The sequence below is a fragment of the Sus scrofa genome, unplaced genomic scaffold (genome assembly GCF_000003025.6).
Source record: "Sus scrofa isolate TJ Tabasco breed Duroc unplaced genomic scaffold, Sscrofa11.1 Contig2094, whole genome shotgun sequence".
Lineage (NCBI taxonomy): Eukaryota > Metazoa > Chordata > Mammalia > Artiodactyla > Suidae > Sus > Sus scrofa.
In genome coordinates, this window is record NW_018085018.1 from 279,557 (window position 1) to 291,417 (window position 11,861).

The 11,861-nt window shown below is 41.6% G+C and overlaps 1 protein-coding gene across 4 annotated transcripts in view; it reads left to right on the top strand.

The window, feature by feature from the left end:
- Positions 1-10,676, top strand: part of TFCP2 (transcription factor CP2) — a 63,656-nt gene extending 52,980 nt beyond the window's left edge. Inside the window, exons 9-15 of one of the 4 annotated variants that reach the window (XR_002341152.1) lie at positions 1,306-1,354; positions 1,706-1,799; positions 2,523-2,613; positions 4,421-4,659; positions 4,976-5,118; positions 8,487-8,538; positions 8,931-10,676. Coding sequence is in view for 3 of the 4 variants with exons in the window: in XM_021081711.1 (XP_020937370.1) it covers positions 1,306-1,354; positions 1,706-1,799; positions 2,523-2,613; positions 4,421-4,545; positions 4,976-5,118; positions 8,487-8,538; positions 8,931-8,968 (592 nt within the window). In the remaining variant the exon portion in view is untranslated. The remainder of the gene's footprint in view (positions 1-1,305; positions 1,355-1,705; positions 1,800-2,522; positions 2,614-4,420; positions 4,660-4,975; positions 5,119-8,486; positions 8,539-8,930) is intronic. The other 3 variants (XM_021081711.1, XM_021081712.1, XM_021081713.1) reach the window with 3 other exon arrangements.
- Positions 10,677-11,861: the final 1,185 nt, after the last annotated feature.

The following is an 11,861-nucleotide window of genomic DNA, read 5'->3' on the forward strand; positions in this document are numbered from 1 at the left end:
TAGTGTAGGCCAGCAGCTACAGCTCCCATTCACCCCTTAGCCTGGGAACCTCCATATTCTGTGCGGCCCTAAAAAAAAAAAAAAAAGGTAGAAATTATAGAAGCAATAGATAACTAGGGTAGAATTGGAAGTCCTTGTTGTGCTCAGTGGGTTAAGAACCTGACATAGTGTCCATGAGGATGTGGGTTTGATCCCTGTCCTTGCTCAGTGGGTTAAATATCTGGCATTGCCACAAGCTGCGTTGTCGGTTACAGACTTGGCTTGGATCCTGCATTGCTGTGGCTGGGGTCTAGGCTGGCAGCTGAAACTTCAATTCAACCCCTAGCCTGAGAACTTCCATATGCCATAGGCGCAGCCTTAAAAAGAAAAAAAAAAAAAAAAAAGAGGGAGGGAGAGAATCGTAAAATTGGAGTTCTCTGGTGGCTCAGCAGGTTAGGGATCTGGTGGTATCACTCCTGTGGCTCAGCTTGCTGTTGTGGCTTAGGATCCCTGTTGTGTTGGGATCCCTGGCCCCAGAACTTCCTAATGCCGTGGGCATGACCAAAAAAAGAAGTTTGAAAATTGTCTCTTCTTTTTGTGTGATTTAGTTCATTACTGGGATCAAATTCTTCGCCCATAAAAAAAGTAAACATTAGGGAAGAGCAACAATCTATAGAGCAAAAGGAAGTATAGGGAAAAATCAGGGTGTGTTGATAGCCCTTGGATCAAAAGTTAGTGCTCATTTTTGGAACTATTTTATTATAAAACTATATATGATCGCATTTCATTGTATACATTTTATTCTACTATTTTTCCTGTATTTGTATATTTATATATTTCATACTGTAGTCATCTATTGATTGCTTTTACATTCTGATGTTTTTCATTTATATTCTCATGAACTTATGTTACATATTTTTATGCCACAATTCGTCTAATCAACCCCAACTTACTGGAATTTTGTTAATTTTTTCAGTTTCTTCAGTAATAAAGAAAAAATCTTAGGAGTTCCCATTGTGGCGCACCGGAGCTGTGGTATAGATTGCAGATGAGGCTCAGATCCTGCGTTGCCGTGGCTGTGATGTAGGATGTAGGCCAGCAGTTGTAGCTCCGATTGGACCCCTAGCCTGGGAACCTCCATATGCCATGGGTGCTACCCTAAAAAGCAGAAAAAAAAAAAAAAATAGAGGTATTGGATCCCAGGGTGAGAATTGGAACGTAGACAGATTCCTTTAAACATCTAGCTGAAGACTCATGATGAGGAGGAAGAATGAGGCAACCGTAGTGTGTCATGGACTCATCCTTTCCTTTTAAATGTTCCTTTAGAAATGGTTCACCGAACCACCAGCCAGAGCCGCCCCCTCCCGTCACAGATGTAAGTCTCAAGTTAAATGTCTGTTATTTGCACTGTCTAATGATACTTTGTTGACTGTGTGATTCATTAGAAATGCCCGATTTGTTAGGTAGTATTAGTCATTCATTCACTAAAAGAAATTTATTGAACGGGATACTGTGCTGTATTTAAGGTGCTTTCAGTCTAGTGGGGAAAATGAGGATGGAATTTCATGGACATCTTGTGTGGTTGGAGAAAGAAGACTGCCAAACAACTTCTGAGGAAACTCAGCCTGAGTGTGGGTGTGTTTGGCTGTTGTTACCTAACAATGTAACATTGACCTTTCAAGAGGTGTCTATTTAGTTAACCCAAAAAATGCTTTCCCTTTTTCAGAACCTCTTGCCAACAACTACACCTCAGGAGGCTCAGCAGTGGTTGCATCGAAACCGTTTTTCCACCTTCACAAGGCTTTTTACAAACTTCTCAGGTGCATTTGCTTACCCTTTACCCCCTCCCGCCCTAGCTTAGGAGTCCTTTACATTCTAGGGCCTCCTGGTATCCCTGTGTTGTTTCTTATGGTGGAACTCTCTCTTTTTCTGATTCAGTGAATTTCATTGACCCCTTTAGACTTTCTCACCAGCTGCAACTAGGCTGTGAAATACTCAAAAAGAAAGACCTTACTGGACTTTCTCTGCACATTCCACCTTGATGTAGCACCTTGTGTGTATCAGATATGTAGGAATATACGAATGGATAAGTCATAGTTAAAATCCGTCATCACTGAGTATCAAAACCCGAGTCAAAATAAAATCCTGAGAAAAGGTAAAAAAAATACTTGTGATGCAGTAGATAAGTGTACACAAAGGAGAGGGTCTGGAGTTAGGGAGCACGTGTGATGCATGAGGCGAATCTCGCGGAATGAGAAGTCTGTTCAGACAGTGGAAGGATATTTCAGGCAGAAGGAACAACTGGTTGTTCCTGAGACATGATCAGTATGATGAAAGCGTAGGGTTAAGCGGGTGAGTTAATTGAATGGGAATTGAGGTGGAAGAGGATGCAGGGGCCAGGACATGAGGGCCTTATTTACAATGCAAAAGATAATGGACTGGAGCAGACTAGCAATGCGGTGCCTTGTAAAAGAGTCCATTTTAGAAGTCATTAACAAGTAGAATCTTTGCCTTTCTCACCCACCTTCTTATTTTTATTCCAGGGGCAGATTTATTGAAACTAACTAGAGATGATGTGATCCAAATCTGTGGCCCTGCAGATGGAATCAGACTTTTTAATGCATTAAAAGGCCGGTATGTAATTAGCGTTAAAACATCAGGTTGGAGTTCTAATGGATTTGGTTTCAGGGACTTTTCACAATATTCTTTGTACAGCTAAATGCATCTTTTTGTCTTTTTAGGGCTGCGCCTCTGGCATATTGAAGTTCCAGGGCCAAGAGTGAAATAGGAGCTGCAGCTACCAGCCTATGCCAGAGCCACAGCAACGCTAGATCTGAGCAACATCTGTGACCTACACCACAGCTTGTGGCAACACAGGATCCTTAACTCACTGAGCAGGGCCAGGGATTGAACCTTCATCCTCATGGATACTAGTTGGGTTTTTAACCCTCTGAGCCACAATGGGAATTCCAAAATACATCTTGTCAAAACATTCTTTTTGAATGCCAGCTGTATGCCAAATAAAGATGAAAAACATCCTTTCCTACACTTGATCCAAGGAATTCCTCATGATATTCCATTTTTCATTTCCAGGTAGTTTTTTCATTCAATTAAATATTCATTGATCTGTTCCTATTATGAGCCATTAGGCTTTGCAGGTACATTGATGAGCTTTCTGATGGGGAGAGAGATAAAGATATAAATAATAAGTATTTTGAATATGATAAGTGTTTTGAAGGAAAACAAAAACAAACAAATAAGCAAAAACAAGGTTGTGACCTAGAGAATAACCAGAATGTGGTCAGGAAAGACCTCTCTGAGGAGTCAGGTATTTAAACTGAGTTATGAGAAGGATGGAAACTTGGGAGTCCTTTGAGGGAAGAGTGTTCAATGCAGAAGGAACCCTGGGTTGCAAAGGTCCCAAGTCAGTTTTACCGGAAAAAGATCATTCTTAAGTTTGGGTAGGAATTGCTTAAGTTTCTGCTCACATGTATTATTTGTAATCCAGAGTAATTTCTAGCCCCTCTTTGGATTTAAAATAGATAGTAGTACTACTGATGGAGAAAACAACAGTTCAGTGCCACACAACCAAATCAGTGACTAAATAATGACACAGATTGTCAGGTGTTAGTGTTTGTGTATATTATAAGAGATGCTGAATCAAGTGGGAAACTTTTAAGGAAAGAGATGGTATTCAAGGGTTGATTACTGGGAGAAAATGAATGAATGGGTCTTTCATCTTTGAATTTATTATCTATAGAGCATTTAGAACGAGGAAGGAATAAGATGATTAGATCAAGAAGTAATTGAATATGGTTGTCTAAGAAGTAAGAACGGAAAGAAGGCTAAAGCTGCTTAGGAGAAGGTAATGAGGGAAATGAGGTTTTCTAGCGTACCGTAGTGGTGCTCTTAAGCAAAAGGCGCATATTTGAACCCGACTCATAAAATGGTGGCCCACACATTTTGCATATTTCTAACCTTTACATCAAAGGTCACAAACTCAAATAATACAGAGGCCATATGTAAATGAGGGACAGTCAAGTCTGGAGTGTACTGAAGAATGCATGTCCCATGCAAGTTGAACAGCCGACTGGGTTTTTTCTTGTAAGGAAGGCCTTGGATTGCCAGAGCCCATTTTCAAGGAGAGCCAAAGATTTAAATGATGGTTTAAGTGATGTCTTCTATTGGAATGAATTCACTTACACACACACACACACACACACACACACACACACACACACGCACACCCCAGTGGGGAGCTAATAAAACATAGCAAGTGAGCCACATTGGCCCAAGTTTTCATCTTTGAAACTGAGCTGCGTTGCCAGTTTTCATCTCCTGCCTTAGAGTATTAAGGTAGACATATAGGTTCTTACTTAAAACATACTTATGTTTGACTAACTTTAAAATTTGCCTAACACCTTCCTTTTTTCCTCCTTAGGATGGTGCGCCCAAGGCTAACCATTTATGTTTGTCAGGAATCCTTGCAATTGAGGGAGCAGCAGCAACAGCAGCAGCAACAGCAGCAGAAGCATGAGGATGGAGACTCAAATGGTACTTTCTTCGGTAGGTCGTTCTGGACAGGCCAGGACAGATGTGAAGAAAGATGAAGAAATGACTTTTGAGCATGTGTGATGGGAGTTTATCAAACAGCAGATTCAGCATTTGCTAGAAGTAATGGTAATTGCTAAAGTTTCTTGAGTTCCTAATACATACCAGGCACCATTCTCAGCACTTTTACATGTTTTAAGTTTTACAGCTGTTGTCTCCTCATTGCAGTAGAATTTGTTGCTCTTCCCAATATTTAGATGAAGAAAAGGAGTCTTAGAGATGTTAACTTGCCAGGTCACACAGCTCACAGGTGGTTGGGCTGGGATTTGAGTCTGGGAAGTCTCTCCTCTGAGTCCTTGAGAAAAGTGGGCATTCCGCAGTGAGCAGATTACCTTTCAGAGCAGAGAACTGTGTCCTGAGTGCCATCGCTCTCTCCCTTCCGCAGTTTACCATGCCATCTACCTAGAAGAACTGACAGCTGTGGAACTGACGGAAAAAATCGCTCAGCTTTTCAGCATTTCCCCATGCCAGATCAGCCAGATCTACAAGCAGGGGCCAACAGGAATCCATGTGCTCATCAGTGACGAGGTGGGTTTTCAGCACAGCTCAATCACCAGATGACAGTGATTTGTCTGGGCAGATGACAGGAGCAAGGACTGTTCTGTGGGGCAGAGTGGTCGGTTTTCTAAGACAAGAGGTTTGCAAACATTGTTGCTAACTTACCTCCTAAAATAATTCTTAAAAGTGGTCTTTTTGCACATTTTTAGGATGACTTAAATTTTTTTAGCTTTAAATAGTTGCAAAAATGTCATTTGTGGGCATTTTTATATGACTTTTTTTTTTTTTTTTTTTTTTTTTTTTTTGGCTTTTTAGGGCTATACCCGATGCATATAGAAGTTCTCAGGCTAGGGATCAAAGTGAAGCTATAGCTGCCGGCCTACACCACAGCCACTGCAACTCGGGATCCTTAACCCACTGAGCAAGGCCAGGGATAGAACCTGTGTCCTCATGGATACTAGTCAGGTTAATTACCACTGAGCCATGACCGGAAGTCTCATTGTTATATGACATTTAAAAATGAAATGGTGGAGTTCCCGTCGTGGCGCAGTGGTTAACGAATCCGACTAGGAACCATGAGGTTGCGGGTTCGGTCCCTGCCCTTGCTCAGTGGGTTAATGATCCGGCGTTGCCGTGAGCTGTGGTGTAGGTTGCAGACGCGGCTCGGATCCCGAGTTGCTGTGGCTCTGGCGTAGGCTGGTGGCTACAGCTCCAATTGGACCCCTAGCCTGGGAACCTCCATATGCCGCGGGAGTGGCCCAAGAAATAGCAACAACAACAACAAAAGACAAAAGACAAAAAAAATAAAAAATAAAAAATAAAAATGAAATGGTTATTTCACTATTTTAACTGTATTCCATGTAACTTAAATATAAGAGTAACTTTAATACTACTGTCATCTGTTAAAAAAAAAATTCATGGAGTTCCTGTCGTGGCGCAGTGGTTAACGAATCTGACTAGGAACCATGAGGTTGCGGGTTCGATCCCTGGCCTCGCTCAGTGGGTTAAGGATCCGGTGTTGCAGTGAGCTGTGGTGTAGGTCAAAGACACGGCTCAGATCCAGCTTTTCTGTGGCTATGGCGTAGGCCAGCAGCTATAGCTCCGATTAGACCCCTAGCCTGGGAACCTCCATATGCCGAGGGAGCGGCCCAAGAAATGGCAAAAAAAACAAAAAAAAAAAATCATGTATTTACTTTTTGCTGGGGGTGGGTGGGTGCTGTGCCTGTGGCATTCAAAGTTCCCAAGCCAGGGACTGAACATAAGCCACAGCAGTGACAGCGCTGGATCCTTAAACAGCTAGGCCATCAGGGAACTCCTTTTTTTTGGTTTGGTTTGGTTTGGTTTTTTTTAGCCTTTTCTAGGACTGCTTCCTGCGGCATATGGAGGTTCCCAGGCTAGGGGTCTAATCAGAGCTGTAGCCGCCGGCCTACGCCAGCCAGAGCCACAGCAACTCGGGATCTGAGCCAAGTCTGCAACCTACACCACAGCTCACAGCAACGCCAGATCCTTAACCCACTGAACAAGGCCAGGGATCGAACCTGCAACCTCATGGTTCCTAGTCACATTCGTTAACCACTGCACCACAACAGGAACTCCAGGGAACTCCTTCTGAATGTACTTTTTAGACAGAATTTTTATATCATTTCTTTGTTTCCTTAAACTCCTATTTTCATTCATTGACCCCATAAAATTTCATCTTAATGTAACTTTTTTTGTATTTGACTGTCTTTTATTATCCTACCGTATTTCTTTGAAACAAAAAATTGTTTCAGTAAAAATTGAAAAATTGTTTCTACTGAATAATTATCACCATAATTATACAATTGATTAAAACAACATAAATGTATTATATGTTTTGATAAGTAATTATTAAACACGAAGAAGAAGTTTCAGAAAATTAGAAGCACATCTATGAATGAAATGGATGGGATTCTCTACCCTCTTCCCCGCACCTATAGATAAATACCACCTATTGATTGCTAGAATGAAACAGAGTTCAGGGTCAAGTCCATCCTGTTTTTTTCCCCTGGATGTAAGTGCTGGGGAACCTGACTCATGTAAATTGAGACAGGAAGGGGTGGAGTTTTGCTATAACAGCATCACTGTATTTTTTTTTTTTTCTTTTTCAATGTTTGGATTATGTGCCAAAAATTACACAGTGATGTTAGCAAAGATTACTTTGAATCATCTGTTATGTGACAATTTGTGATTAGGTCATTCTTCAATTCTGGTGAAAGGCAAAAATTGGAAACCACGTGACTCCCCAAGACTTTACTCCCCAGTCATTAGGATTCACATTTGCATCCTGGGGGGCTTTTATGCCCCAGGGCAGTGCATCTTCATAGGACTCCAGGAGGGTGAAATATCCGTGCCTTTATTTTATAAAAATGGGAAAATGGAGTTTGGGAAGGGAAAGTGGGAAAGTAAAACCGAAGAGGTTCTTAGGCAGTTTTAGGAAAGAACAGCTATGGAAGTTGAATTCCCCATATGGGCCTGTCTGTATCTGTGTGCCCCTTGGAAGGTCCTGAAATTAGCCCAGAAAATGCATACTCCAATTTAAGATTGCTATTTTAAAATGCTTAGCTTAAAAAGAATGTTTTTGTGTGTCTTTTTTGGGGCAGGGGGCAGGCGGCATGCCCACAGCATGTGGAAGTTCCTGGGCCAGGGCTGCAAACCCACATCACAGCGGCAGCCCAAGCTGCTGCAGTGACAAGGCCAGATCCCTAACCCACTACCACAGGAGAACTCCAATTTTTAAAAACTAAACAGAGAAAATAAAACAACGATTATTGTTCACTTCAATGTAATAAAAAACATGGGGAGTTCTTGTTGTGGTGCAGTGGTCAACGAATCCGACTAGGAACCATGAGGTTGCGGGTTCGATCCCTGCCCTTGCTCAGTGGGTTGAGGATCCAGGGTTGCCATGAGCTGTGGTGTAGGCTGTGGCTACAGCTCCAATTAGACAGACCCCTAGCCTGGGAACCTCCATATGCCGAGAGAGTGGCCCAAGAAAATGGCAAAAAGACAAAAAAAAACAAAAAAATCACATAGGCAAAATAGATACGGCAAGCCAAAAAAAAAAAATTTTTTTTTTTTTTTTGTCTTTTTGCCTTTTCTAGGGCTGCTCCTGCAGCACATGGAGGTTCCCAGTCTCCTAGGAATCGAATCGGAGCTGTGGCTGCCGGCCTACGCCAGAGCCACAGCAACATGGGATCTGAGCCACGTCTGCAACCTACACCACAGCTCATGGCAAGGCCAGATACCTAACCCACTGAGCAAGGCCAGGGACCGAACCTGCAACCTCATGGTTCCTAGTCACATTCGTTAACCACTGCACCATGAAGGGAACTCCAAGCCAAAATTTTTAAAACTCAGCAAAATTTCTTGCTTTTTTTCAGATGATACAGAATTTTCAGGAAGAAGCCTGTTTTATTCTGGACACAATGAAAGGTAATACAGTAGTAAGCCAAATGTCTTTCTCAAAGGAATTTGAGCTTTTTTTTAAATAGTACTTTACTTCTTTGATGAGAGAGGGAAAGTTTTAACTGCTGCGTGTGAGTGGCATTATCAGAGCTTGTTCCGCTGTGTGAATCAGCTGCTTGTCATTATCCCAGTAGACAGAGTGTGGCTGAGGCCTCTCTGCCATTCTCGTCCACCTTGCCTGGGCAGATGAGGAAACTGAGGCATGTTATTATGCATGTTTATTACAAGTATTCTGTGATGAGTATACTACCCTTTGTCCAGTCGTTTTTTTCTTTAAGAACCATACCACATATTTTGTTTTTTCTGCTATGTTTCAGAGGTGACTAAAAATCTTTTTTTTTTTTTTTTTTTTTTAACAGCAGAAACCAATGATAGCTACCATATCATACTGAAGTAGATGTGGGGCATTTCGACCTCAGTGGCTGCTGCTTCCTTCACCTGTTGGAAACTCCCCTTTCGAAGGGGATCCCAAATGGAGATTCGAAGGGCTGCAGGAATGTGACCCATCCGACTGTGTGTGTGAAAATCCAGGCCTTGGAGGCAGAATCCCAGCCATCCGTGTTGGCCCAAGCTCTTGTGACACATACTTGATAACTGCCCAACATGCATTTCTGCAACTATTTCTTAGTCAGAACTTCTGGACGCCATTGTTGAATATCAGTAGAAACTCCGTATCATTTAGGGTGTATGTAGGGCATAAGGATGATAAGAACTGTATGATGCTTAATGGGAAAATGTTAAATTTTGTGGTATGAAGCCATGTAATTTTTTTTTTTTTTTTTTGTCTTTTGTCTTTTTAGGCCTGCACCTGGGGCACATGGAGGTTCCCAGGCTAGGGATCCAATTGGAGCTGTAGCCGCCGGCCTAGGCCAGAGCCACACAGCAACGCCAGATCCGAGCTGCATCTGTGACCTACACCACAGCTCACGGCAACGCTGGATCCTTAACCCACTGAGCAAGGCCAGGGATCGAACCCACAACCTCATGGTTCCTAGTCAGATTCGTTTCCGATGCGCCACGACGGGAACTCCGTAATTTTTTTCTAATATAAAAGTGAGCATCTATATTCATAAGACTAGATCCTCAGTCTTTTTTTTGCATCAGACATACTGGCTTTTTGCCACAATTGGCCTCTTAAAAACTTTATCAGAGTAGAGAAATACGGAGATAGAAGAGGATTCTTTGATTCCCATGTAATTCTATGACTAATAGTATTAGTTCACATTTATGGCACATTTACTTGTGCCAGGCAATGTGATAAATTCTTTAAATGGATTATCTTGTTTAAATCCTCTTAATAGCCCTATATGAAGTAGGTAATAATGATGCCTAATTGACGATGAGGAAATAGGGACACAGAGTGGCTGAGGTGCTGGCTGAGTAACAGGCAGCTCGTGACCCTGAAATGCAAACCCAGGCAGTCTGGCTCTCATTAAATGCCATCCAGGACCTCCACCCCTGCAGTCCCCTGTGCTGCCATCATCCCCCACTGTGACTCTTCTGGTGACTAGGACATACCCTGAGTAAGGATTAATAGCAAAAGGGATAAGCCACACCTAAATACCGATGAATAAGTCAACCCTACGGATAATGGAAACAGTCACTTGAAGCATCAGCAGTTATCAGACTCACAGAATTTGAAGTGGTAAAAACTAGGGGTTATCTGTAACTCCCCACATTCACTGTCTTTGAATGACCTTCTCAAACTATTTATTGAGTTAGACTAACCCCTGCTTTCTTCGTCCCCTCTCTGCATCTTCTCTGGGTATGGGAAGTTCTTTTACTCGTGTAGCATTCTTTTATATAAGCTTTATGAAATTCATCCCAGTCCCATGCACACTCTTGGCATATACTTTAGTTCTTGCTCATTGTGATTGTGTGCGCTTGTGTGTGTGTATGTGTAAGACTATGGGTTTTCTTTTTTTCACATGTGAAGTTTTAACCAAAAATCCTTTACACATTATGCTGAGGTGAAAAAAAGGTGATGTTCAAAAGGTTTTGTATTGGATTTGGATCTATGTGTGTGTGTATTTTTAAAGCATTTGATAAAGTTTAAATGTTTTTATACAGAGATTTTCGTTCATTAAAATCAACCTGCAACATGGTCTGATTTCTTTTGGTTTGAAACAGATTGAAATTTTGAACTTGGAAAATTAAGTCAAATGACTTCTTTAAAATTGACTTGGACAACTGGACGTATTAGGCCAAAATACATTTTTAGTGAGTGATTACCAGATGTCCCAGTTTGGGGGGACTTTTTTTTTTTTTTTTTTCGCTTTTTAGGGCCGCACCCATGACATATGGAAGTTCCCAGGTTAGGGGTCAAATCGGAGCTGCAGCTGCCAGCCTACACCACAGCCACAGTAATTCGGGACTCAAGCCATATCTGCGACCTACACCACAGCTCATGGCAACGGCAGATCCTTCACCCACTGAGCAGGCCCGGGGATGGAACCGTGTCCTCCTGGATACTAGCTGGGTTTGTTACCACTGAGCCACAATGGGAACTCCCTGATTGTCTTATGTTCCGAGGACTGGTTCTCAGCTTCAGGGAAGTCAGTTCTCTCCTCAGCAGGCTGCTGTTTTTATTTATTTATTTATTTATTTATTCCATTCTTTCTGAATGTTAGTTCCCTTTTAATTCTGAATCTATGACTCTTGTTTACTGCAAAGGTTACACAGAATTCTATTAATGTATTTACTACAAATTTACACTTACTAATTTTTACTTGGAGTTAGGGATTCTTAAGAGTATTCAAATTTATATAGAAATGAATTTACGTAGGTTTGTAATCGTAGATCCTTAACGAGAAAACCTCTTAGGCTTTCTTTAGCTCCAACAAATATAGTGCCAATGCTATATAATTGGTAAGAATTGGCGTAATGATAGAACATTGGAATTATTCAACTTGCTTTAAAGAATTGCACCTGTTCACTATTGATTTTTTCCAATGAAAATTTTAAGCTAGCTTTTTTGTTAGGAAAGTAATACACAGAGTGATAAATTCAAACAATAAAGACTCATGTAACTTTTTCTGCTTAGCTCCTAGTCCCACTCTACAGAAGTAGTCTGCCAAAAAGTTTCTCCTCTTTCTCTCCCTCTCTCTCCCCTTCTCCCTGTCTGTCTCTCTCTGTCTCTGTCTCTCTCGCGCACATACGCAAACATCCAGATGGGCTCATGCAGTACTAATGATCTGCAGTTTGCTTTTTGTGTTTACCTTGTCTTCAACATCTTTATGTATTAGGACTTAGAGTTCGAAATCATTCTTTTGGAAAAAATAGCCATTCCC